This window comes from Macaca fascicularis, chromosome 2, assembly GCF_037993035.2.
Source record: "Macaca fascicularis isolate 582-1 chromosome 2, T2T-MFA8v1.1".
NCBI lineage: Eukaryota > Metazoa > Chordata > Mammalia > Primates > Cercopithecidae > Macaca > Macaca fascicularis.
This window is the reverse complement of record NC_088376.1, coordinates 95,013,009-95,040,736: the sequence shown is the minus strand read 5'-3', so window position 1 is coordinate 95,040,736 and position 27,728 is coordinate 95,013,009. Positions and strand designations below refer to the sequence as shown.

Genomic DNA, 27,728 nt, shown 5'->3' with positions numbered 1-27,728 from the left:
CCAGCTACTTGGGATGCTCAGGCAGGAGGCTCACTTGAGCCTGGCAGGTTGAGGCTGCAGTGAGCCAAGATCTTGCCACTGCACACCAGCCTGGGCAACAGAGGGAGACCCCGACTCAAAAAAAAAAAAAAAAAGCTAGACATCAGCTTAGTCCTAGTCAACGTTTGACTAATCTTGATTCAGTCAAAATGGAAAGAAATCTGAGTACAGTTTCCAGACTCTGTCCTGTTGTGCCCTTAAGATGAACTCACAGTGAATGTAAGCACTCTGCTTGTGGAAGGCCTCAGGTTTTGATTAGTCCTAGAAAGCGTGGATTCTTGTGGAGCGGCAGTGGCCCTGCCCATCAGGAACGGGTTCCCAGGTGTTCCGCTTGTGCATCTGGAAGGGCTCAGGCTTGTTTTCATGCTTTGCTGTTGCCCCATGAAATTCTTGAGTTTTGAACACGTGGCCCCACACTTTCATTTTTTACTGAGCCCCAAAAATTCATTATGTAGCCAGTCCTGCTTCCCATCAATGGTTATAGGTTTCAGCTGCCTTTCAGGGAATGTGAAAGTAAATTCTCACATAATGAATTTTTGTCCTATACCCACACATCCCATGGAGGAAAACGCAGGGCAGGATCTTGCTTTGTCTCACCTACAAGCTATGTGCATCTGCGGTAGATGCTTAACTCTTCAGAGCCTCTTTGTTCTCAGCTGTAAAATGGTCTGATAATATCGATTCTGGTCTCAGGGGGTCATTGTAAGGATCAAGTGAGGCAATGTCAGTGAAAACATGCATGTGGCAAATGGTGAAACTCTCACAGAAATGCCACGCATTCTTTCCTTAGGTGGACAGGTCAGACACCAAAGGGAAGATTCCAAGAGGCCTCTGAGGAGTCTGAGCTGACCTCATTACTATTCTGCTGCTCCTCAAATCAGTCTCACAGTGCAGCCCGAGCCATTTCCAAAATCAAAGCTATGCTCATGTCACTGCCCTGCTTAAAACCCTTCAATGGGCCCTCTTTGCCCTTAGGGATGGGGCGGGGGTCTTGTAACCCTGACTGTGGACCCTGAAATATAAGTCTCTCTTAGATTAAAAGAGGCTCCAAATTTTAAAAATGCCCGGAATAAATGGTATATAAAAGCAACACATAGTTGGTGTCTTCTTTTTTTTTTTTTTTTTTTTTGAGATGGAGTCTGGCTCTGTCACCTGGACTGGAGTGCAGTGGCTTGATCTCAGCTCACTGCAAGCTCCGCCTCCCAGGTTTACGCCATTCTCCTGCCTCAGCCTCCCGAGTAGCTGGGACTACAGGCGCCCACCACCTCACCCGGCTAGTTTTTGTTTTTGTATTTTTTAGTAGAGACGGGGTTTCACCGTGTTAGCCAGGATGCTCTCGATCTCCTGACCTTGTGATCCGCCCGTCTCGGCCTCCCAAAGTGCTGGGATTACAGGCTTGAGCCACCGCGGCTGGCCAAGTTGGTGTCTTTTTAAAAGAGACATTTCTCCCTAAGGCAAATGGATGGTCTAAGGGCATTGTTCAACTTGCCTTCAAGACCCAAGAGACTGAGCACCTTGACGGAGGCAACCAGGTCCTCTCCCATGACCTAGAACAGTCCCCGGCATGGAGTGGGTATGAAAGAGACGCTAAAGACTAGACTTGGAGGCAAGCAGAGCTGGAGGTCGTATCTTCCCCTGCCACCTCTTAGGACTGTGACATGGAGCAAGTCACCCAGCCTCATTTTCCCTCATGATTATGGTGAGGATTAAATAAGGCAAGTGCATGGAAGTGCCCGCGACAGTGCCTGACACAGGGTAGGAAGCTATTGTGTGGCAGGTGCTATTCAATGAATTGTAGGATCTAGGGCTCAGTGTATCAGTATCAATGATCTTACTAAAACAGTTTGTATTTATGGAACCCTTTTATTGTATAATGAATCAACATTTTATCCACTAACAATACACAAATGAACTATAATGTGGTCAAGATTAGTATTGTTAAGTTTCTCTAATGACTATATTTGAAACCTCTAAAAGTAATTCAATTTCATGTTCTGATTTGGGTTGCTCTGCCATTTTTGCACCTCTTACTTATAGATGGTTTTCTAAGGGATGTTTAAAACTGAGAACACTGTGGATCACCTCAATTAAAAAATGGAAACTCCCTTTTCAACTTACCCTTCTATACCCCAATTCAGTTCCCTAGAAGGTTTCATGCCCTTCGTTTTTATAGGGCTGTTTTGTAGTTTGTTTTTGTTTTTCTGGAAAGATAATTCCTAGATGAAATGTGGGGGTACTGCTTTGTGTTTAAATACAACCACTTGGGGTTCTCTTCTAGAGGATACCCAGGATCTCAGGGTAAGGCATTTCTTCCCATAATCCCTCCCAGTGGCCCCATTTAGCCATTTTGAAGACATAGACCCATTAAGCTGTGTAAAGCCATTGACACCCTATGTAGGAACATGTAGACACCATTTTGTATACATTGTTTTTCCCAGAGGGTTTATGGACCCCGGGAGGTCCTCCCATGGTATCCTTAAGGATGAGCCTTCTAAACCAGATGGATGGTCTTAAAAATAAAAGGAAAGGATGCGTGGTCTCAGGATAAGAATTCCTACCCTTAGATATTAATTGCTAGTAAAAGCTTACTATACGCTCCTGCTCCTCCACCTTCCTGATGGACTTGCATTGTAACAGGGAGAAATTTGGCCCAACCAAGGGACTCAGATTATACTGGTGGAATTTGAATATCAGGCCCTAGCAACTAGTATGCAGTATGGAAATTTGGGGCCAGGGGAAAACTGTTAGTTATTATTTATTTATTTGTGGTATGTTTACTTTTTTGGAATTTTTATACACAATTATGACCCAGTATCAAGTAACTCCCCAGCCCTTATATCTAGATTTAATAGCTGGAATCCTAAACAAAGGTTATAAACCAAGATTGTAAACATATGAATAGAGATGAACCAAAGGTTAACACCCTGCTGTTTTACAGGATGAAGGATCATATTATATCAGTGAAGTGGGAGCCTGTTTGACTGTCTCGGATCCAGGTTAGTAATTACAGAATGCCCGTTCTACCAGCCATGACACTGTTTCTGGTTAGCTCACCTTTCATGCTATTGAATCTGCTCATGTTTGATGCTGCTTTTTTGTTGTTGTTGTTGTTTTTTTTTTTTTTTTTTTTTTGAGATAGAGTCTGCTCTATTTCTCAGGCTGGAGTGTAGTGGCACCATCTTGGCTCACTACAACCTCTGCCTCCTGGGTTCAAGCCATTATCCTGTCTCAGCCTCCTAAGTAGCTGGGATTACAGATGTGTGCTACCACACCCAGTAATTTTTGTATTTTTAGTAGAGATGGGATTTCACCACATTGCCGAGACTGGTCTCCAACTCCTGACCTCAGGCGATTCGTCCACCTCGGTCCCACACAGTGCTGGGATTACAAGTGTGAGCCACTGCACCCAGCCAATGCTGCTTTTAAGGAATAGGCTAAGAAAGCAGCCAGCAATGTGATTTTGGGGGACTTTACTATGCCTCTGTGTGCTTGTAATTTGCCCATCTGCTCGTAAATGAGGCTAGACTAGTATGATGTCAGAGATCATGATTGGCAACAATAAAGAGTTTAGTGGCTTTTTGACAGATCTGCTGTTGATAGTGCAGCTGATTCTATACTCTGGGAATCATACATTCACTCTACTAAAATGTAGTTAGTGCCTGCTAGGTGCTAAGCCCTGTATTAGGCATTGCGGATCCATAATATTTCAGACTAATAGATCTTACCCTCATGGAGTTTACATTCTAGAAGAGGAAGAGTGCAACAACACGTTAAATGATAATACAGTAACCCCCCCCCCCACCTTATTCACGGTTTCACCTTTCATGGTTGGTGCAAAAACAGGTGAGTACAGTACAGTTAGAGTTTCTGAGAGAGAGAGATCGCATGCACATCACTTTTGTTATGGTGTGACAATTTTTCTATGTTATCATTAGTTATTGTTTTTAATATCTTACTGTGACCAATTTATACATTAAACTTCATCACAGGTATATATGTATATGCAGGAAAAAACATAGTATATCTAGAGTTCAGTACTATCCATGGCTTCAGGCATACACTGGTACACTGGGGGTCTTGGGATGTATCCCCCAAGGATAAGGGGGACTCCTGTGCTCTGTTAAGTAGTGATCATTTCTTTTTTTTTTGAGACAGTCTCGCTCTGTTGCCCAGGCTGGAGTGCAGTGGCTTGGTCTTGGCTCACTGCAATCTCTGCCTCCCAGGTTCAAGCGATTCTCCTGCTTCAGGCTCCTCAGTAGCTGGGATTACAGGCACCTGTCACCACACCTGGCTAATTTTTGTATTTTTAGTAAAGATGGGGTTTCTCCACGTTGGCCAGGCTGGTTTCGAGCACCTGACCTCAGGTGATCCATGCACCTCGGCCTCCCAGAGTGCTGGGATTACAGGCATGAGCCACTGCACCCGGCCCAGTAGTGATAAATTCTATGAACAAACACAAGCAGGAGGAGTGGAGAGGAATTGAAAGCTATTTTAGGTGAGTCTATCCCTTATATCTTAGGGAAGCCCTCAGGGGAGAAAGGCCCTTTGAAGAGGTGAAGTTTGAGAAGAGAGATTCACCTCTTTGGGGATATCTGGGCCTAGGGAAGCTCTTTCCAGATGGCCAGAAGAACAGATGCACAGGCCCTAAGGGGTGAGCTGGCTAGTGTGTTCAAGGACCTGCAGGGTGCCAGTGTGCCCGGAGAGAGAACAAGCAGCAAATGTGGTCAAGGGACAGACAGCCAGGCCAGAGCATGTAGGGCCAGTGGGCAAGGCAAGGGTCAGGACTTTGGACTGTATTCTAAAGTGTGAAAGGATGCCACCAGGGGGTCTGGGGGAGAGAGGAAAATGATACCTCAGATTTACATTTATAAAGGTTCACTTTGGTTGCTATATGGACAATGACTCTAGTGGGGTAAATTCAGAGAACTCCTACAGTGTTCACTTCCAGAGAAGCAAAGCTCCCGCTCACACTAGATGTCTCTCAGAGGCATCAAATGTTTCCCTGCAAAGTTAAATAACTTTTATTTTCTTGTATCCCCCTGTGCCAGGTACTGTACTAAGAGTTTTCATGTCTGTTTTCTCCTTTTCAAAGCTCTATCCTTTGACTAGCTTAAACATTATTTTACCAGTTAAGGAATTTATGCCGAAGAAACTTGCCAAGAATTGAAAATGTGGAGTAATATCTACTTAAAATATCAGCTACATTGTATTGGTATGTTCAGGGAGATTTGCCAATGATTGTTAAATGTAAGTAAGATAGCATAGTTGACAACTCATTTTCATATATGTTAATTCACTTAGACCTGTCTCATTTAGGATAGAGAATAAATATTGTGAGTGCTAACATCAGTTAGCTAATATTATCACTAGGTATGGACCAGATTTTAGCCAGCAATAGAGTAGCAATCTCTTAAGAGGCAAGGGAGGCTGGGTGCAGGGGTTCACGCCTGTAATACTAGCACTTTGGGAGGCTGAGGCAGGCAGATCACCTGAGGTCAGGGTTCAAGACCAGCCTGGCCAACATGGCTAAATCCCGTCTCTACTAGAAATACAAAAAAAATTAGCCGGGCGTGATGGCGATCGCCTGTAATCCCAGCTATTCAGGAGTTTGAGGCAGAAGAATTGCTTGAACCTAGAAGGCAGAGGTCGCAGTGATCCAAGATCGCACCACTGCACTCCAGCCTGGGCAATAGAGTGAGACTCCGTCTCAAAAAAAAAAAAAAAAAAAGACAGGGGAAGTGAAAGACTGATCAAAAATTAATTTAGAGCTGAGGGTGTGGGAAAATCAATTCTAGGTCCTGATCCTAATGGCTGAGCAGGAGCTTAAGGAGTCACAGTAATGATGATTTTCATGTTAATGGGGGTATTAAGAATAGTAATCAGTTGTAATTACAGTAGTGACAGTTGTAATGTTAGTGGGGATGGTAGTAGCAGACTATCCCAGGATATAACACATGATACGGTCGTGTACACAGAGAATTCAGTATGTTGTCTAGGGCATTTGCATGTACAGACACTGGCATTAATGCCACCTTGTTAATTCATCCTGGGACTATTCCTTACTGTAACTACTAAGCGGACCAGACAGTTGGGTCCTCTGACCAGTGAAATTTCTACCATTCAAGAAGCTATAGTGTAGTCAGAAGAGTGCTTAGTAAGCATGGAATTAGAGAAAATGGAGTTCATTGTATGATTAATTATTTTTCTTTTATTATTATTATCTATTTATTTTTGAGACAGAGTCTCGCTCCATTGCCCAGGCTGGAGTGCAGTGGCACGATCTCACCTTACTGTAACCTCCACCTTTCGGGTTCAAGCAATTCTCCTGCCTCAGCCTCCCTGAGTAGCTGGGATTACATGCACCCACTTCCACGCCTGGCTAATTTTTGTATTTTTAGTAGAGACAGTGTTTCACCATGTTGGCCAGACTGGTTTCAAACTCCAGACCTCAAGTGATCTGCCCAGCTCAGCCTCCCAAAATGCTGGAATTACAGGCGTGAACCACCATGCCCAGCCTATTTATTTATTTATTTATTTATTTTAGAGACAGTCTTACTCTGTGTCCCAGGCTGGAGTGCAGTGGCGTAATCATAGGTCATTGCAACCTTGAACTCCTGGGCTCAGATGATCCTCCCACTTCAGCCTCCCAAGTGCTTGGGACCACAGGCACGTACCACCATGCCTGGCCTCAATAATTAAAATGTTTAACTTCATCTGCTGATGAAGCCTCCACTTCCTTGAGCAGGGTGTACCTGTCATAAGACAGGGCCAGTCCTTGAGCAGGTTCCTCTACCCAGACGGCACTCAGATGGGAAGAGATGGGCCTCTCCCTTCTCTCTGTTTCTGTGGATGGATGCAACAACTCCTCCTAATGAGTTCTTTTTTTTTTTTTTGAGATGAAATTTCACTCTTGTTGCCCAGGCTGGAGTGCGATGGCGCAATCTCGGCTCACCACAACCTCCACCTCCTGGGTTCAAGCGATTCTCCTGTGTCAGCCTCCCAAGTAGCTGGGATTACAGGCATGTGCCACCACGCCTGGCTAATTTTGTAGTCTTAGTAGAGACGGGGTTTCTCCATGTTGGTCAGGCTGGTCTTGAACTCCCGACCTTAGGTGATCCGCCTGCCTCGGCCTCCCAAAGTGCTGAGATTACAGGCAAGAGCCACTGTGCCCGACCCTTAATGAGTTCTTGACCCTGCTCGTCTAATACATTCAGCCTGGCGATAGGCAAGTGCTGCATTTGCTGACTGTGTGTCCCTTCACTGATTCATTAAGGGTTCTGTGACTTTCTAAGTCTCAGAAAGCAATCTTCTCTTACCTCTAAAATTTTGGAGGCACCTCTCTGTAGCCCCCAAGTACTGACTAGTTCCCACCCACTCTGTCCCCAGTGATTTAAAATAACCAAAGAACACATTCTCAAAAGTTCTCATTTCAGTGTTTGCGCATTCCAGTTTATGTGAGGTGTCTCCCTTATACCCCAAACAGAGCAGCTGAAAAAGTCTCCAAACCGCACCAGGGTGTTTTTTCATGGGGAGAAGGTGGCAGAACCCCCAGAGAGCCACTCAGAAGGAAGTCCATTTAGCTGCACATGGGCAGCCCAGCCACAGCTGGAGCTCGGTGGATGCCTATCAGGACTCTTAAGAAATCTATATGTCACCTTTTCAGAGACAATTTACCAAGGAATGAAGCATGCAGTGGTGATGTTCCAGACAGTGGTCGGGCATTCCTTCAAGTGCGTGAGTGAACAGAGCCTCCAGCTGTCAGCCCACCTGCAGCTGAAAACAACCAATGTCCAACTTCAAGCCTTTGATTTTGAAGATGACCACTTCGGAAATGGTAAGTTAAAGATGGATTGGGTTGCAAACATACACTTTAGAGTCCCCAGGGTAGATCCAAATGGTTTTCTGTCTGCAGATGTCCAAGGAGCCAGCATGTCATGAGCTTCCTGGGACAGTATGATTCCACACAGCTCACAGGGCCAGGCTCCTCTGGCCACCTCAGAATCAGGCACCTGCACCCACCCAGTCACGGCTGTCCTACAGCAGATTACATTCTCTTAGACTCTCACACATTCTCATTCATTTAAACACTCATGCGCTCAATCAAAACAGAAAATACCACCTACGACTTCCCTTTATGTCCTGGTGGGTGTAAATTCAGATATGTTTGGAGAACACTTTAAAGATCCTCAGTATCAGTAATGTCTAAAATCAAGATTTGAGGATAGTTTCTTTCCCACCGCAGAGGGAAAAGAGCAAAATGGAGCAATTCAAGATAGAAGGAAACCCCCTCTTCTCAATTACAAGCTGTTGGAACCCCTCATCTCAATTACAAGCTGTTGCACCCAACAGTGTTTCCTCAGAGTTGGTTTTAGTTTCCCTCTAAATTCTGCTTTGAGTTCTGACCATCACAGGCAGAGCTTGCCTGATGACTGCCCTGGAGGAAAACAGATCCCTGGGCCAGGGCCAGGAGCCGACCAGGGTGACTTTCCAGAACAGCCCTCTTCTCCCTCCCAGGAACACAGTGTTACGAGGATTTCTACATATGCCCAGGAGGGTCATGTACTTCAATTTCTAAAACATCCCTCTCATAATAACTAAAAAATGTGCTCACACCTTCCCAGTTATCAAAAATAGATTTAGCTAGAAGTTTAGCCATCTTTTAAATGTCTACAATATGAATCTGATTTTGCTTTGGGTTCCATCATGAAATGGCAGATGCGTGTAGCAGAAAACTTCTCCGCAGGTACTCAGTGGGAGGCATTTGGCAGAGGAAGGACTGGGCGTTGCTTGCCTTGGGTCCCCTGGTTTCTGTAGGCTTTGTCGGAGTCCCACAGTCATATGAAAATTTGCCAGTAGGGGTTGCCCCCATTTGTCATCCACTCTCAAAACTTCTAGTGTTAGAAAACTATTTCTTTCTTTTACAATCATTATGAAGGTTTGAAAAACTTCTGTAATCGTGTGATCCTAAAAAAAAGGTACACACTTGCTCTTCTTCCCCTTCAGAAGCTCTGTGAAGCAGGAAGTGATCAGGTCTGGGAAATCTCTTAGTGGCAGAGGTGGGAAATAAAACCTTTCAGCAGGACGTGCCTGGCCTCCTATTAGCAGTGTTCACAGGGATGCATAGAAAAGCTCTCTTGTCTTTACATTTTTTTTCCTTAAAAGCATCATTAATTGGATAGTTTTCCAAACAACAGACTTCAGAGTTCTCCTTAACTCCTTTCCCTCCAGCAGCCTCTCATACAAATAGTCACAAAGCCCTAACAATTCCACTTCCAAAATGTTCCCCTTGTTCTCCCACTGTCACCCTGTCAACTCAATGCCATCTTCCTAGTGTTTGCACTTCAAATTTCACTAAAGATGCTCAAATGCAAAGAGGCATGTCATTCTGTAAATAGGATTTTCTAGCAGAGAGTAAGAGAAGGGGGAAAAGAGGAGCAGGTTACCATACCATATGGTGTTTAAAAGATACATGTGCAGAGGGTTATGGGAGCCCAGAGGAAGCTGTGATTGACAGCATTGCTGATGAGAGGGTGGACTAAAGAAGTCTTGACTGATGGGCGATTTTTAAACAGGGGCTTGAAGAACTGGAGAGGAATCCAGCAAGTGTCAAAGCTGAGACTTGTAAAAGATAATGGTCATCCCAAACAGTAGACTCCTAAATCCTAAAATCCCCTCCTCCCTAAAATCCTGGAGCCTGCATACATTGTTTTTTGTTTATTGAGTTTTAGGGTTTTTGCTGTCCTTTCCTTTGGCTGTTTATTATGCTGTTTTAGCAGCCCCAAGCTATCTGAGCAGCCCCTTTAAGAAACACAGAGTTAGGGCCAGGTGTGTTGGTTGACTCCTGTAATCCCAGCACTTTGGGAGGTCAAGGCAGGCAGATCACTTGAGGCCAGGACTTTGAGACCAGCCTGGCCAACATAGCAAAACCCCATCTCTACTAAACATACAAAAAATTAGCCCGGCATGGTGGCATATGCCTGTAATCCCAGCTACTCGGGAGGCTGAGGGATGAGAATCACTTGAAACCAGGAGGCAGAGGTTGCAGTGAGCCGAGATTGTGTCACTGCATTCTGGCCTGGGTGACACAGTGGGACTCTGTCTCAAACTATTACTAGAGTTGGACAATATGGCTCCAGGAATTACTCTAAGTTGAGAATCAAGACATAACTCTGATCACAACCCTCTAGGCCAAACTAGCATATTTTCTCAAAGCTGGATCTGCCTGGAAGCAGCATCAGAATCCCACCGGCCCCAGCTCAGACCACTGAATTATAATTTCCTGGGCATGTGTCTGGAGATCTGCAATTTAATAAGCTCCCTAACTAATTACCAGTGCTACACATGTCAGAGCCACTGTGGCTCTGAGAGGATCTGAGAAGGAAAGATCTCTTTCCCTCTCATTTTCACCCACTGTGGTCTGAGCCCCGGCAGCTCCATCTCTCCCTCAGTCTCCTCTCCAAAGCTGAGGCAGATGTGGCAGTGCCACTTCCCAGCATTTGTGGCCAGTCTGTAACACTTGTTACTCTGACTTCAATTACAGCGGATGAATGCTTCAGTGACAGAAACAGGAGAGAAATCCCTGTGGCCATGGGCCTGAGTATCACAGGACTGCTTGTCATTTTGCTAACCGCATGTCTGGTGGCCAGAAAGAGGCCCAGTAGAGGATATGAACGCATGTAAAGCCCCACTTTCTTCAAAACGTGCAAGGTTAAGGTCTTGGGAATTCCGGCCTCATATTCAGCCTGAAGTGAAAGGATTGATCTGTCTCGTTGCTTGTTGCACCCTCCAGAGCTGATTAGGAAACCTAACTTCCCACCAAAGGGCTACCCCAGGGCTAGGAAACGGCACCTCCCCACTTCCTCCTGTTACCTTGGGGAGGCCATGCCAGGTGTGCTTGACACCCTCTGCCACACCTGAATATACCAGTGCTGGCTTCCGGAATTAGAGGCAATAGGCAGAGACATGAGCGGGGTGCTTGTGAGAAGGGAGGCAGCAAAAACCTGGAGGGAGAATCGTGGCGAAGACATTTGCAAATTGACTGATTTTTTCTTAGACATTTTCAAGAGTCCTGATTTTCAGTTTTCAAAAACATTACTTTTAAAAAAATCAATGCATTTCAAAGTTGGTTACAAAATGATTTTAAACTCCTGGATTTTACCAACATTTGGTTTACTTAAATTATAGATGATCTTAGTATACTATTATTTTTTTAAAAAGCATATCCTACTCTATGGTAATGTATTATCCGTTTAAAAAATTAGGTAACTGCCTATTTCATTTTTTTAATTTGAAGCACATATCAAAGATCATGGCAAAAAAGGAGGAGCTCAATAAATATTAGCTCTTCTGTTCCTTCAGCTTCATGTGTTGTCTGCCTTCTTAGCTACTTTTTTCCTGGTTTGTCGGCTTTTCTTTGATGCTGTTTTATTCTTGTAAATGTGTCCATTTGGACCATTGCAGGAGAGGAGGGAGGCAGAGCAGGGAAACAATCCGGAATGGCAAGCAGGAAGAGGTAGACCCGCCTGCAGGATCACTCACTTCCCTTTTATGCAAACATTCACCAAAAGCAGTACATTCCTGATGGCGGACGGTTGATATCTGAGGAAAAATGCTATTAAAATATGGCTTAGGATGTTATTCATGGTTTCCTATTACATTGATGGGGGTTCAGAGAAAAGGGAGAGGAATGTTCTTAATTGATTCAGAGAGAGGGGAGAGGAATGTTCTTAATTGATTCTACTGACTGGAAGTTTTCTTGTTTTTCCAAATTTTCCAGAGGTGCCATTCATTATTTTTAACATGACGTTTATGAAATTTGACAACTCTAAAACTACTGCTTATTTGGGAAATGTACTGACTCCCCAGGAGGCATTTTTGCTCTCCTTGTTTTCTTAGAAGTGGGGCTGTGGGCGAGGGAACACCGCAGCTTCAAAAGAGCGCTAAGAGCCCCTGAAGACATCCAGAGTGTCAGGAAATGTCTGTTGCCCTCTTAAAACAGGAGACGTTGATGACAATCTGATATGAGGACCCAGGAGTTCCCCCAAGTGACTCAGGCTTAACAGCAAGAGCTTGGCTTTGGAGAGCTGCGATCTCCTTCCACCTCCTCCTTTAAACTGTCTCCTGCTCCAGGCTCCCCTGTGTCCAGTGTTAAGGGCACTTGAAAGTTCTGTAGGGCAGAGGACAAGGTGTTTATTCACCGGCCACTCACCCTTCTGCAGAATGATTAATGTAAGATTTACCTTCTAGCATGTGGAAATCCCTCCCCTCGCAGATGAAACAGAAGCAGAATTTAAAATCAAGTGTAGAGGGATATGACCATTCACTTAAATTTAATTTTCCTTCCTACCTTCTTCAGGGAGTTCTTTTGGATGATGGCCACTGCTTGGACTCCTGCTATCTATTCCCCCCACCCCAGTACCAGTTATTCGTAGAATTAATTTGAATTGGCATTCTGGTAACACAAAAAGCAAAGGTTTCATTGGACTGGCCAGTAAATAAACGCTTGGATGTGTGATTTACTCACAGTCCTGCCCACTTTCCAGGTGGAGAGGAGAGGGGCAGCCGAGATGGGCTCCTCATCTGCCTCCCCTCCTTACCACTCACACATCCACCCTAAGAAGCCTGTGATGAGAGGGAAAAAAAATTCGGTGAACTCCTCCGTTACTAAATCTGGAGGAAAAAAAAAGAGTGGGTTGCTTTATCTTCTTCCTTTACTAACCTAGGATAGTGAAAATGGCTCCCAGGAAGACTGGGAAGAGTAAAGGTAGGGACTGGTGGCGGCGAACTGGGGAAGCAACCCCAGGGCTGAAGATCGCTCCAGGCTGCAGCTAGTTTCCATGCTACAAAAAAGAGAATAGAATCCAAATATCTAGCCCAAAGGGAAACATCAACTGAAGTCAGATGCCATGGAAAGAAAGACCGTAATTCACCCAAATGGCATCATAGGAAATGGAGTATTTGGACTGACATGCTCAAGCATAAGCAAAATGAAAACCAACTGCATGGTCACTGTGCCAAAATACTGCAGCAAAATCAGAATAGTATGAAATTAAATTAAGAAAAGGAGGCCGGGCGCGGTGGCTCAAGCCTGTAATCCCAGCACTTTGGGAGGCCGAGACGGGCGGATCAAGAGGTCAGGAGATCGAGACCATCCTGGCTAACACGGTGAAACCCCGTCTCTACTAAAAAAATACAAAAAACTAGCCGGGCGAGGTGGCGGGCGCCTGTAGTCCCAGCTACTCGGGAGGCTGAGGCAGGAGAATGGTCTAAACCCGGGAGGCGGAGCTTGCAGTGAGCTGAGATCCGACCACTGCACCCCAGCCTGGGCGACAGAGCAAGACTCTGTCTCAAAAAATAAATAAATAAATAAATTAAGAAAAGGAGTGAGGGTGTATTAGTTTGCTAAGACTATCTTAGGAACATACTACAGTCTGGATGCCTTAAATAACAGAAATGTGTATTCCCACAGTTCTGGAGGCTAGAAATTCAAGGTCAAGGTGTCCACAGCATTGGTTTTTCTGAAACTTCTCTCCTTGGCTGTAGATGGCCTGTGTCTTCATGTGGTCTTCCTTCTGTACCTGTCTGTATCCATGTGTCCTCTTTGTGTAAGGATACCATTCATATTGGGTAGAGGCCCACCCTATTGACCTCATTTTCACTTATTGACTTCTTGAGACACCCTGTGTCCTAATACATGTTCTGTGCTCCTGGAAGTTAGGACTTCACCATGTAAATTTGGGGGAAGGGAGGGGAGACAATTTAGTCCATAACAGAAAGTTAGAAATGAAAATAGTAAAATACAAAGAAAACATAATTCAAGGAACAGAAAGAAATTCCTGACAATTGCTTGATGCTGAGAATCACTTAATGTGAATTCCAGATAATCAGAGTTTAAAGATAAGATGTTAAAATGAAAGAGTAAGAAAACAAGAGGAATGTCAAAGCAATACACTACATAATGTATAGAAACAGTAAGAGGCAGAATAAATAGGGAGGAAATTATATTATTTTCATAGAGAGAATGACTGAGATCATTACAGGTAATACAGATAAACCTTATGATTAAAGCATTACAGGGAAGCTACTAGATATACAAGCTACTCTGACATAGAGACCTCAAAAATAGAATGACAATATATTTGAAGATTTAAGGACATTTCCTTGAGATAAATCATTGAAGTTGGGATTAAAAGAGCATGTCCCAAAAAAGAATTGATACCAAAAGTTTAACACTGGGACATATCAGAAACAAGCTATAAAACTTCAAACATAAAGAAGTCTTTAGGCCTTTATGGAAAATAAAATAAAATCACCTGTAAACAGGAAAGTTAAAGTTGACCTCCAATTTCTTCACAACAACATTTAAAACCAGCAAATAATTTCTACAATGATCTAAGAAAAAAAAGTATGACCCAAAAATATCAAGTATAAAGACAATAGGCAGATATTCTTTTGTTTGTTTGTTTGTTTTGAGACAGTCTTGCTCTGTCACCAGGCAGATATTCTTTTTTTTTTTTTTTTTTTCCAAGCCAAACTGTATCCAGCTTTATTAAAGATACTTTCCATAAACAATCATGGTATTTCAGGCAGGACATGGGCAGACAATCGTTAACAGTATACAACAACTTTCAAACTCCCTTCTTCAATGGACTACCAAAAATCAGAAAGCCACTATAAAACCCAATGAAGTCTTCATCTGATGCTCTGAACAGGGAAAGTTTAGAGTGAGGGTTGACATTTCACATTTAGCATGTTGTTTAACAACTTTTCACAAGCCGACCCTGACTTTCAGGAAGTGAAATGAAAATGGCAGAATTTATCTGAAGATCCACAATCTAGAAATGGAACCAATGCTGTTTTGACAGGTGCCATCTCAGTGGCATCACTGGAAAGTCCAGATTGCCTGACACACTGGTAACCAATGACTACGGGTCAGGTCCCAACAGATGTCTGGGCTTAAGGGAGTTAAGTCTATGCTGAAAGATGGAAAGGGAGAAGAGGACATAAAAACAAATTTGTTTTTCCATACCACAAGGCTTTTGTGCCAAGGTGGCCATGTGTGTCAAAGTCAGGGACTCCCTCCTCCTGGGAGCCAAGAGGAAGTCTCTCAAAACTAGGAAGGAACGGTGTTTTCCCCACATCAATCCAGCTTCAGTGACATTCTGTTAGTGACATATGCCCCTTCCCCCAAAAACAACAATGAAGTGTTCTGTGTGCTAACAACATAGCTTAAAAAAAAAAAAAAAAAAAAAAGTAAAATAAAATTCTGCATTTTTATAAAACTTGATAAAAAATAGTATTTCAAACTGTACAGTCACCAGAAGTACACAGTTATCAAAAATGCACACACTTCACTTGGCATCTCCAGCACCTTCAGCTTTCTGTGCCTGGTCTGTTTTGGCATCTCCGTTTTCTGCAGGGTTATTCCCCTCCTTGCCAGCATCAGCTTTTCCCTTTTTCCCTTTGGGTACCTTCTCTCCCTTCTTTGCAGGGGCCTTTTTAGGCTTGGGCTCTAGCTTTGGAGGAGCAGGTTTAGCAGACAACCTCGCGGATCTTCTCTGTGGTTCGTCCTTCACCTTGGCTTTATCTCCTTTAGCATCCCCTTCAGCCTTTCTCTTGGGCATGGTGGCGGCGGGACGTAGGTGCTGGACGCGGGATGCAGCGCGCGCGGGCTTTGGTCGGTCCGGGGGTCGTTCTCGCCTCTTCTTCTTAGATATTCTTAACTATGAAATAATTCAAAGGATACAGCACAAGTAAGCCCTTCTAAAAAATATTGCTTGACAATGAAATTCACTGAGAGAGGAAATGAGTCGCAATATAAACAAGGAAATAAGCAGCCTTTAGGAATAGAAAAGTCACAGTAGGCCTGGTGTAGCAGCTCATACCTGTAATCCCAACTCTTTGGGAGACTGAGGCAGGAGGATTGCTTGAGCCAAGGAGTTTAAGACCAGCCTAGGCAACATAGCAAAACCCCATCTCTACAAAAAATACAAAAATTAGCTGGGCATGGTGGTGCATGACTGTAGTTCCAAACTACTTGGAAGGCTGAGATGGGAGGATGACTCGAGCCTAGGAGGTCCAGGCTGCAGTGAGCTGCGATCGCCACTGCACTCCAGCCTGGGTGACAGAGTGAGACCCTGTCTCTAAATCAACAAATAAAATAAGTGGAAAAAAAAGACTGATGCTGGTGAATAGTGGATCCGTTTACATATAAAATGTACCAAACAATTATGGGTCTGGGAATACAAACACACTTTCTCATATATGAAATGATATTTGTACATGGTTATTCATTACAACATTATTTGTAATAGCAAAAAAATGAAAACAAGCCAAGGGTCCATCAGTAGGGGCCAGATTTTAAAACTGATTCATCCCACAATGGAATCCTTAAACAGCTTCAAGAAGAATGAGGATGCTATGTATGTTTAAGGAAAGAGTTCCAAAATATATTATATCAAAAAAGTATAGTGCATAATAGTATATTCATTATTGTCCTATCTGCACAAAGAAACATCAGAAATATAAACAAGAACTAAGGAAAATAATTATCTAATAGGGGACAGGAAGAACTAAGAAGAAGGGGCAAGGGTGGAAGTGAAACTTCTCAATGTACAGCATCTTTTATTATTTTGACTTTTTAAATCATATGAATGTGTTAAATAGTCAGAACACTTTTTTTTTTTTTTTTTTTTTTTTTTTTGAGACAGAGTCTTGCTCTGTCGCCCAGGCTGGAGTGCAGTGGCACAATCTCGGCTCACTGCAAGCTCCCCCTCCCGGGTTCACGCCATTCTCCTGCCTCGGCCTCCCGAGTAGCTGGGACTACAGGTGCCCGCCACCAGGCCTGGTTATTTATTTATTTATTTATTTCGTATTTTTAGTAGAGACGGGGTTTCACCATGTTAGCCAGAATGGTCTCGATTTCCTGATCTCATGATCCGTCCACCTCGGCCTCCCAAAGTGCTGGGATTACAAGCGTGAGCCCATGCCCAGCCAGTCAGAACATATTTTTAAAGATTACAGGAATGATAGTTATCAAATAGAATTGAAGTGTTATAAACCTATACAATGGATCAAGGTCAAAGATTGTTTCCTTAAGTTGAAATAGCAACCAAAACATTCTTCACACAGGGGCTTGGTGGGTGGCTGCTGGCAACGTATTTTATTGTGGGCTTCTTGATGATAAAATTTAAGCTAAAAACTTCAAAAATTAATAGTTTTTAAAACATTTTTTACTTAGCAGGCAATTGAAATGCATGGTACAAAAATAAGTGATAAGGTTATTGTAAAATGAAATGGACAGAATAAATATTTGATTTAATTTTCTGTCTGTGAGAATTTCACAATAAAATCAGTTTACTTTGTAAAAAAATAAAACAAAATGAAACAAACCCAGACAATGTTAAAAACAGTAACATAACTATTCAAAATTTGGAGTTGTCTGGGCACAGTGTCTCACGCCTGAAATTTTGGGAGGCTGAGGTTGAAGGATCACTTGAGGCCAGGAGTTCAAGACCAGCCTAGGCAACATAGTAAGACCCCATCTCTCCAAAAAATTTAAAAACTTGCTGAGTGGGGTGGCATTTGCCTGTACTACTAGTTACTTGAGAAGTTGAGGTGGGAGGATGGCTGACCTCAGGAGTTTGAGGCTTCAGTGAGCTATGATTATACCACTGCACCCCAGCCTGGGCAACAGAGCAAGACTGTGTCTCAAAAAAAAAATTTTTTTTGGAGTTGAAGAGAGGGGAGATGCAAGGGAATCTGTTAGTGCTAGTCGTTCAAAACAGTATCAATAGATAATGTTTAAACTGGAAACAAGGTTTAGCAAGCACAAGTCCAATTTACTTCATAACCTCTTAATGTCTTTTATAATTGTTTAATGCATACTTCAGAATCTCTTTCTACAACTTTAAAGGGGCCCCTTATGAACCAATATTTCCCATGACATTGGTGTGTGATAATTCCTTCAGTTTAAGTTTTTTTCTTCTATTAAGTGCAAGTAAAATTGAAATTAACAAATGTATTAAAATAGTACTTGTATGATCCTATCTTAATAAAAGTATTTCTATTTATTTTTCTAACCTATCTATCCTTGTAGTTCAAAGAAAGATGCCTGAAATAATGTTTCTCCATGTTAGCAATGACATTTCTGGGTGGATGGCCCTGGGGTAACTGGTTTCACTTTTTTGTTTGTGATTTTCTCTACTATTTTAGTTATAATGAGCATAGACTATTTAAAATAGAGTGATTTTGCTTTAAGCACGCACGTGAGTTTGCACATGTGCGCGTGCACGCGCGCACACACACACACATATTCACAGGGGAACCACATGCCCAAAAAGGTTTATAGTGATTGATTCAAATAGAAGAAATGTGGTGATTGGATCAGTCACTACTTTTCTTTGTGTACTCTTTTGCATTTTAGAAATGTTTAAACAATGTTAAATAATTTAATCATTTAACAAAACTGTATAGACAGTAAAAGTTGCCCTCCACTTCCCTCCCAGTCCTCCTCCCAGTTTTTGGTGTATCTTTGCACACCGGACCCACCAGCACATGGGTTTGGGTTCACACGATGCTTCATGGATCTTAGGGAACTTCTGTTATAGAACGCGGAGACCTGCCACGTTCTTTTTTAATGGCCATATTATTTTCTATTGTCTGAACACTATTTTAGTTTTTACGTATATTTAAATTGTCTCTCATAAAATGAGCAGTGCTGTAATATATCTTTGCATAGTTGTGCAAATATATCTTTGGGATAATTTCCTAGAGATGGAATTATTGGGTCAACAGTTGTGTGCTTTACCTTTTGTTTTAACTTTTTGTATTTTTTCCCACTCATTTTAATTCCTTAAAACTTGTCAAAGTTCTTTTTTTATTTAAGAAATATAGGCCAGGCATGGTGGTTTATGCCTGTAATCCCAGCACTTTGGGAAGTCAAGGACTGTGTGAGCCCAGGAGTTTGAAACCAGCCTGGGCCACATAGCAAGACCTCATCTCTAAAAAATAAAAAATTAACCCGGCATGGTGGCACACACCCCTAGTCCCAGCTACTCAGGAGGACAGGGTGGGAGGATGGCTTGAACTCAGGAGTTCCAGGCTGCAAAAAAAGAGAAGCATATATAAGTAACAAAGTTTCATGTACTCCAAAAGGTCTTATCATGGAAAGCAACATATCTCTGTCCCCCTGCCTCCCTGCCCCAAGATACAAAATACATTTAACTAATTTTAACAGTTTCTTCTGATTGCCATCTCCATAACTCTAAAAAGTAAAAGGTTTATCATGATAGTTCCTAATTGATCCATTTTAGACTTCCTGCTATGGCACATAAAGATTTGTGGTTACACAACTATTTTTGGTTAAATCAGTAAGGTATTAAGGCATGCATTATTATAGTTTTATAAATATTGGCTGCTGTCAAGCCGAGTAGTGTACTACAAGCACAGTTTCTTTCCTGTCCAATTTTCTTTTTCCTGGAATCTCTGATTGCCACTCTGTCTTCTCTGACCTCTTCTGATCCTTTTATTCTTGGATCTCAGGTACACTGAATTGCGTTGATGGCGATCCTTGGTTCAGGACATAATTTCAGTGTTGGTTCATACAACGACCTCACACATGTATCTTTTTAGCTATCTATGACTAACACATGGTTCTTCATTTATTTGCCCTTTTCTCCCAGTCTCTTCATTATTCTATCAACTTCCCCCTTTTCCCCAGACCCCTCCGTCTTTCCTCAGTTGAGATTTATTAGTCTCTGACTCAATCAATTACATTTAGATGAATTGAGTAAGCGCTTTCTAATGGTATAAAGAAAAAACAGTTTTGATAAGTTTGTAAACTCTCACTTTTAAGCTCTCATAAATAATTTGATCTGTTTTCTAATATTAGCTAAAAGTAATACAATAAAACCTTAGGAGTGACAAAATTGTTTTATAAAATGGATAAAAATCATGTTTCTCAAGAGATCATCTGTAATCTGGTCACTGGTCACCAAATGGTCTTTGTTTTGTTTTTGTTTTTTGTTTTTGTTTTTGTTTTTTTGAGATGGAGTTTCATTCTTGTTGCCCAGGCTGGAGTGCAATGGTGTGATCTCGGCTTACCACAACCTCTGCCTCCCGGGTTCAAGCGATTCTCCTGCCTCAGCCTCCCGAGTAGCTGGGATTACACATGTGTCACGTGCCCGGCTAATTTTGTATTCTTAGTAGAGATGGGGTTTCTCCAAGTTGGTCAGGCTGGTCTCTAACTCCTGACCTCAGGTGATCTGCCCACCTCAGCCTCCCAAAGTGCTGGGATTGCAGGCATGAGCCACCGCGCCCAGCTGGTCTCTTTTTTGTAAGCATATCCCACTTAGCAGGCAGTATGCCTGGAGTGACTTCTTACTCAGTTCAGGAAATGAGGATTATGATTATTGAATGTTAATTACTGAGAAAATATGGTTATTTAATCTTCTAACAGTCTTACATATTATTTGCTGACTTTATAAATTAGGAAATTGCAAAGGTAAATTACCTGTCCAAGGTCACAAAGCTAGTTAATGGTGGAGTTAAAAGTCAAGCTTTGTTTGATGCCAAAGCTCATCTTCTTTCCCCTCTAGCCTACTTTCTGGACTGCATCACCAAACCTTACCCACTGTATTGTATTTGTTTTCTCTCTTAGTGGATGAGTGCTCGTCTGACTACACAATTGTGCTTCCTGTGATTGGGGCCATCGTGGTTGGTCTCTGCCTTGTGGGTATGGGTGTCTATAAAATCCGCCTCAGGTGTCAATCATCTGGATACCAGAGAATCTAATTGTTGCCCAGGGGAAATGAAAATAATGGAATTTAGAGAATTATTTCATCACTTCCAGGATGGATGTTGGGAAGTTCCCTTAGAGTGTGGGTCCTTCAGACAATGTAAACCACCATCTTCTACTCAAACCAAGTGAGTCATGTGTGATTTAAGTTCAGGCAGCCTATCAATTTCTAAATACTTTTTGTTTATTTTATGAAAGATGTAGTAAGCTGTTTATTTTCTAGTTTCCTTTAGAATATTTTAACCACTCAAAGTCAACATTTGAGGTATGTTGAATTAGCATAATACATGTAAAGTAGAATAAGCCTTCAAATTATAAACCAAGGGTCAGTTGTAACTAATATTACCTGTGTTTGCATTGAAGATTTTATTTTACCCTTGATCTTAAAACAAATGCCCTTGCTTTGTTTATCAAATGGACTTTCAGTGCTTTTACTATCTGTGTTTTATGGTTTCATGTAACATGCATATTCCTGGTGTAGCACTTATCTCTCTTTTTCCACTTTACATTTTTTGTTTTTGTTTTTTGAGACGGAGTTTCACTCTTGTCACCCACGCTGGAGTACAATGGTGCAATCTTGGCTCACGGCAACCTCTGCCTCCCAGGTTCAAGTGATTCTCCTGCTTCAACTTCCCAAGTAGCTGGGACTACAGGCACACCCCACCGTGCCTGGCTAATTTTTGTGTTTTTAGTAGAGATGGGGTTTCACCATGTTGGCCAGGCTGGTCTTGAACTCCTGACCTCAGGTGATCCACCCACCTCAGCTCCCAAAGTGCTAGGATTATAGGCATGAGCCATCGTGCCCGGCCTTAAATGTTTTTTTTTTAATCATCAAAAAGAACAACATATCTCAGGTTATCTAAGGTTTTTTAGTAAAACCAACAAAAAGAACAAATCAGATTACATTTTTTATCTTGATGACTCCTGCTCCACAATTGCTAGACTAAGAATTAGGTGGCTACAGATGATAGAACTAAATAATAAATAAGAGACAATAATAATGGCCCTTAATTGTTAACATAAGCGCCAGACTCTAGGCTAAGCACTTTACCTACATCTCATTTCATTCTCACAACTTATAGGTGAATGAGTAAACTGAGACTGAAGGGAACTAAATCACTTAAATGTCACCTGCCTGACTGATGGCAGAGCCAGAGCTTGAACTCATGTTGGTCTGACACCAAGGTCTTTGGTCTTCTCAATACACCAAGTTGCCTACAAAAACAATGACAGCACACTCTGCCTGAAGGCTCACACCTGCCTGCAAGCATATGCTCACCTTACGGGGAAATGGCTTTATCCAGCATCTTGAGACTTTAGAGTAGATTAAAGGAGAGCTTTGCATCTTGAGGCATTAGGGTAGATGAAAGGAGAGCTTTGCAGACAACAAAATAGCCTATCCTTAATAAATCCTCCACTCTCTTGAAGGAGACTGAGGGGCTTTGTAAAACATTAGTTTCTCATTTTTGTGGGATTATTTAGCTGGGCTATAAAGATGAAGGCATGGAATAAACTTCTCAAAGTATTTTTAATTTTTTCCGATAATAGAGAAACTTCGCTAACCAACTATTCTTTCTTGAGTGTATAGCCCCCTCTTGTGGTAACTTGCTGCTTCTGCACTTCATATCTATATTTTCTGTTGTTCACTTTATTCTGTAGAGCAGTCTGCCAAGAATTTTATTCCTGCTGGGTTTTTTTTGCTGTTAAAGAAAGGAGTTAAGTCAGGATAACAGAAAAGTCCACATAACCCTAGAATTTTTAGTCAAGGAATAATTCAAGTCAGCCTAGAGACATGTTGACTTTCCTCATGTGTTTCCTTACAACTCAGTAGGTTGTCAAGGTCCTGACTTTAACCTTAATAAAACATTGAATTGTATTAAAAGTTTTTGTAATAAAAACTTACTTTGGAGATTTGTGCATGTCATTTATTTTTTAGGATTCATTTTTGTGCTGTATAAAATTTTGTTTACAATCATCTTAGATTTTTGCTCAGATCAATAAGTTAAATCATCTTTCTATAGTTTATTCTATTCTCCATTGCCACATTATCACTTGGTAGGAATTCCTAAGAAGATAAACCACATTAAAGTTACATATGAAATGTCTCAACTCTTAGCTTAGACTGACTGCATTGCTAGTTTACTTAAGTGTAGCCACATTTGTTCATTCATTCATTTCATCACCATTGATTAAGAATTTGCTAAATGTCAGATACTCTTGTAGGAGCTGAGATGAGTAAGAGGTCCTGTATTAGTTACCTACAGTGATCAGAGAGAAAGAGAGAGAGAGGGCCGGGCGCGGTGGCTCACGCTTGTAATCCCAGCACTTTGGGAGGCCAAGGCGGGCAGGTCACGAGGTCAGGAGTTTGAGACCAGCCTGGCCAATATGGTGAAACTCTGTCTCTATTAAAAATACAAACAAATTAGCTGGGCATGGTGGTGCGCCCCTGTAGTCCCAGCTACTGGGGAGCCTGAGGCAGAAGAATCGCTTGAACCCGGGAGGTGGAGGTTGCAGTGGGCCGAGATTCTGCCACTGCACTCCAGCGTGGGCGACAGAGCAAGACTCCGTCTCAAAAAAAAAAAAGAGAGAGAGAGAGAGAGAGAGAGAGAGAGACTGACCAAGATGAAAGCTGTCATATCCTTTAAAACCTAATCACAGAAGAAACATACTATCATTTCTCTGTTTTTTTTATGGTTCACATAGAACATCCCTGGTACGCTTTGGAAGGGGACTACACAAGGGCTTGAATACCAGATTTCTTAGTCCATTTTGTGCTGTTATCACAGAATACCACAGATTTTGGGATAACTTACAAGCAATAGAAGTTGATTTGGTCATGGTTCTGGAGGCTGGGAAGTCCAAGATGGAAGGGCCAAATCTGATGTGCGTCTTCTTGCTGCATTGTAAGATGGTTAAGGCATCACATGATGCGAGGACACAGAAGAGAGAGCAAGAGGGGCCCACACTTGTAATAATAGCATTAGTCCATCCATGAGGGCAGAGCCGTCATGACCTCATTGCCTCTGAAAAGTTCCACTCCTCAACACTGTCGCATCATAGATTAAGTTTCATTCACACTTTTGAATTGTACATTAAGTTTCCAACATATGGTTTAGGGGACATCTGCAAACCACAGCGCCAGGAAAGGGAGGAACTCCTGGAGGCATTGTGGGTGCTGCCTACCCCAGGTGCCTACCGTTAAGGTGCACATTGTGGAATTAGTGGTTTACTTTTTGGAGAGAACTTGGGTAAATTAATTCCAGTATACATACTAAGAGAAGTGGATTAATAGGAACATATACAAGGGACGATGAGAGCAAGGCCCTTTCCAGCCTGCTTCCAAACCTACCCCAGGTGTAGCACCTCCTCAGGAGCACAGCCTCCCGACCCTGGTGATGAAGGTCCATCGACCACAGGGGCTGGTGTTGACCCATTTGTCTATAGCACTGACGTCACGGTTTCACCTTCCTCAAAGCAAGTACCCAGGATGGCTCCAGCTCCTACCCAATCTGCCCCACCTTTGTTCTTCTCACACTTTCTTGCTTTGTAAGGTCCTAGATCCTCCTCTGGACTCCTGTTTGGGGCTCTAAGCTTGAAGGCCAGGAAGGTCTGAGGACACAAATACATGAGCCACTCCTTCCTGGCCCGGGACTTGGTTCTCTAGGATGATTTGCTGTGAGGTTTCCCTCTGCCCACTAAGTAAGAGAAGTATAAACGATAAAAAGGGATTGAAGAAGAATCTCTGCCAATGAAAAAAGAGTTTCATTTTATAATACTCCGACCCCTCCCTCATCAACAAGTCCCTTCACCCCACCTTAGTGCCTCCAAGAGATGCCAATTTTGGTCAAGTGTTGGCAGGCATGAAGAAGAGATGTTTAGGCTAGGCACCATGGCTTACACCTGTAATCCCAGCACTTTGGGAGGCTGAGGCCGTTGGATCACCTGAGGTCAGGAGTTTGAGACCAGCCTGGCCAATATCGTGAAACCCCATCTCTACTAAAAATATAAAAATTAGCCAGACATGGTGGCGGGCGCCTGTAATCCCAGCTATTTGGAAGGCTGAGGCAGGAGAATCATTTGAACCTGGAAGGCAGAGGTTGCAGTGAGCCAAGATGGCAGCACTGCACTCTAGCCTGGGCAACAGAGTGAGACTCTGTCTCAAAAAAAAAAAAAAAGAAAAGAAAAAAGATGTTTTATTTTGTTTTTAACTTAACTAGTTCTGTATTAAAACCAAGATTGAGTATGGATAAATTTGTGAAATAAATTCTGTTGTCAAAATTCTAAAATCTCTTTTGCTTTCCAGATATTCCCTCATGCTGTCTTGGCAAACTTTCTTCTTAAGTGCTCATGTATTCTAACTTCCTCATATCTCCACCAGCCCCACCACCCCACCCCAACATACTTCAGCTGATCCCCGCAATTTTATTCACTCACTCAATACCATTTTTTTTTTTAACGGAGTCTCACTCTGTCACCCAGACTGGAGTGCAATGGCACTGTCTCGGCTCACTGCAACCTCTGTCTCCTGGGTTCAAGCAATTCTCCTGCCTCAGCCTCCCGAGTTGCTGGGATTGCACATGCACCACCATGCCCGGCTAATTTTGTATTCTTTGTGGAGATGGGGTTTTTCCATATTGGCCAAGGTAGTTTCAAGCTCCTGACCTCACGTGACCCGCCCTCCTCAGCCTCGCAGCGTGCTGTGATTACAAGCATGAGCCACTGCACCCAGTCATTTTTTTTTTTTTTTTTGAGACAGGGTCTTCCTCTGTCACCCACGCTGGAATGCGGTGATGTGATCATGGCTTACTGTAGCTTCAACTTCCCAGGCTCCGGTGACCCTCCCACTTCAGCCTCAAAGGTAGCTAGGACTATAGGTGTGTGCTATCACACCCAACTAATTTTTATTTTATTTTTCTATACATATGGGGTCTTGCTATGTTGCCCCAGTTGGTCTAAATTTCTGGGCTCAAGTGATCCACTCACCTCTGCCTCCCAAAGTGCTGGGATTACAAGCATGAAGCACCACTCCTGGCTCATTATCGTGTGTTAGTGACCCATTGTGGAGTTGTCTTTTATCTCTCCCAAAGCCACATGTATTTTGTCAAAAGACATTACCTTAATCCAAAGGCATAAAGCTTCAGCTGGGTGCAATGGCTCATACCTGTAATCCCAGCACTTTGGGAGGCCAGCGCAGGCAGATCATTTGAGGCCAGGAGTCCGAAACCAGCCTGGCCAATATGGCAAAACCCCATCTCTACTAAAAATACAAAAATTGGCTGGGCATGGTGACACGCGCCTGTAGTCCCAGCTACTCGGGATGGGGGGGCATGAGAATCGCTTGAACCCAAGAGGCGGAGGTTACAGTGAGTTGAGATGGCACCACTGCACTCCAGCCTGGGTGACAGAGTGAGACTCTGTCTCAAACAACATCAACAACGAAAACAAAGGCATAAAGCTTTATGTTTGAGGTTTTAGGCCTGAGCACAAGATTTGCAAGAGGAATCTTTCAAGGCAGCAGGATCTCCTGGCCTCCATCTATTCTCAGCACCTGCCAGGAGTCCCTACCCACACTTCCTGTTAAGACAGCTCTGATAGTAAGCTTGTTTTATATTGACATGCCTCTGTAGCTTCACTAGCTACTGGATGGACACTTTTAATTGGACAGTTTTAAAAGACATTACCGGCTGAGCAGAGTGGCTCACGCCTATAACCCCAGCACTTTGGGAGGCCGAGGATGGCGGATCATTTGAGGTCAGGAGTTCGAGACCATCTTGGCCAACATGGTTGAGACCCTGTCTCTACTACAAATATAAAAATTAGCCAGGCATGGTGGCGGGCACCTATAATCTCAGCTGCTTGGAAGGCTGAGGCGGGAGAATAACTTGAACTCGGGAGGTGGAGGTTGCAGTGAGCCAAGATTGAGCCACTGCACTCCAGCCTAGGTGACAGAGCAAGACTCCATCTCAAAAAAAAAAAAAAAAAAAAAAAAAAAAAAAAAAAAAAAGACATTACCTCCAATTTTCTTCCAGAAATAGGTGAGTTGTAAATAATAGATATCCAGATGATATGCAGATATTTGAATACAGAATTTTGTTTTAAGATGGGGTGTGGCCCTGTTGCCCAGGCTGGAGTAAAGTGGCGTGCTTATGGCTTACTGTAACCTTGAATTCTTGGGCTCAAGTGATCCTCCCATCTCAACCTCCCAAGTAGTTGGAACTACAGGCATGCCCCACCACACCCAGCTTTCTTTCTGTAGGGACAGGGTCTTGCTGTGTTGCCCAGGCTGGTCTTAAATTCCTGTCCTCAAGCAATTCACTCACTTTGGCCTCCCAAACCACTGAGATCACGGGTGTGAACCACACCACACCTAGCCAGAATGCAGAATTTTTTTAAGATCAGACTTTCCATCTTGTTTGACTTATGATTTGAAACTGTTTATTAAGATTTCCTTGAAACTCAACTGGCTGTGGTGGCTCAACCTATAATCTCAGCACTTTGAGAGGCTTAGGCAGGTAGATCACTTGAGGTCAGGAGTTTGAGACGAGCCTGGACGACATGGCGAAACCCTGTCTCTACTGAAAATACAAAAATTAGCCTGGCATGGTGGCACACGCTTGTAGTCCTGGCTACTCAGGAGGCTGAGGCAGGAGAATCCCGTGAACCTGGGAGACAGAGGTTGCAATGAGCCAAGATAGCGCCACTGCACTCCAGCCTGGGCGACAGAGCAAGACTCTGTCTCAATAAATAAATAAATAAATATTTTCTTGAAACTCTTATCCATGAACTCTGATCCATCACACTCCAAAGTCTCCACTTCGCACTGCGCAGCCCTCCTCTGCTGTCATCTTTCTTGGCTCTTCTGCTTTCCTCCGATTCCTTAAATATAGGCTGT

At 42.9% G+C, this 27,728-nt stretch overlaps 2 protein-coding genes across 5 annotated transcripts in view; one reads left to right on the top strand and one right to left on the bottom strand.

The window, feature by feature from the left end:
- Nucleotides 1-27,728, top strand: part of LAMP3 (lysosomal associated membrane protein 3) — a 60,084-nt gene that overhangs the window by 19,776 nt on the left and 12,580 nt on the right. For 2 of the 4 annotated variants that reach the window (XM_065540254.1, XM_005546489.5), the window contains exons 4-5: nucleotides 2,978-3,035; nucleotides 7,703-7,873. In XM_065540254.1, coding sequence (XP_065396326.1) covers nucleotides 2,978-3,035; nucleotides 7,703-7,873 — 229 coding nt within the window. Of the gene's footprint in view, nucleotides 1-2,977; nucleotides 3,036-7,702; nucleotides 7,874-10,579; nucleotides 11,392-20,698; nucleotides 22,746-27,728 lie in introns of those variants that run through there. The other 2 variants (XM_005546488.4, XM_005546487.5) reach the window with 2 other exon arrangements.
- On the bottom strand, nucleotides 14,569-15,749 carry LOC102118535 (non-histone chromosomal protein HMG-17). Its single transcript, XM_045386560.3, has one exon. The coding sequence runs from the start codon at nucleotides 15,660-15,662 to the stop codon at nucleotides 15,390-15,392; it is 273 nt and encodes a 90-aa protein (XP_045242495.2). The 5' UTR covers nucleotides 15,663-15,749; the 3' UTR covers nucleotides 14,569-15,389.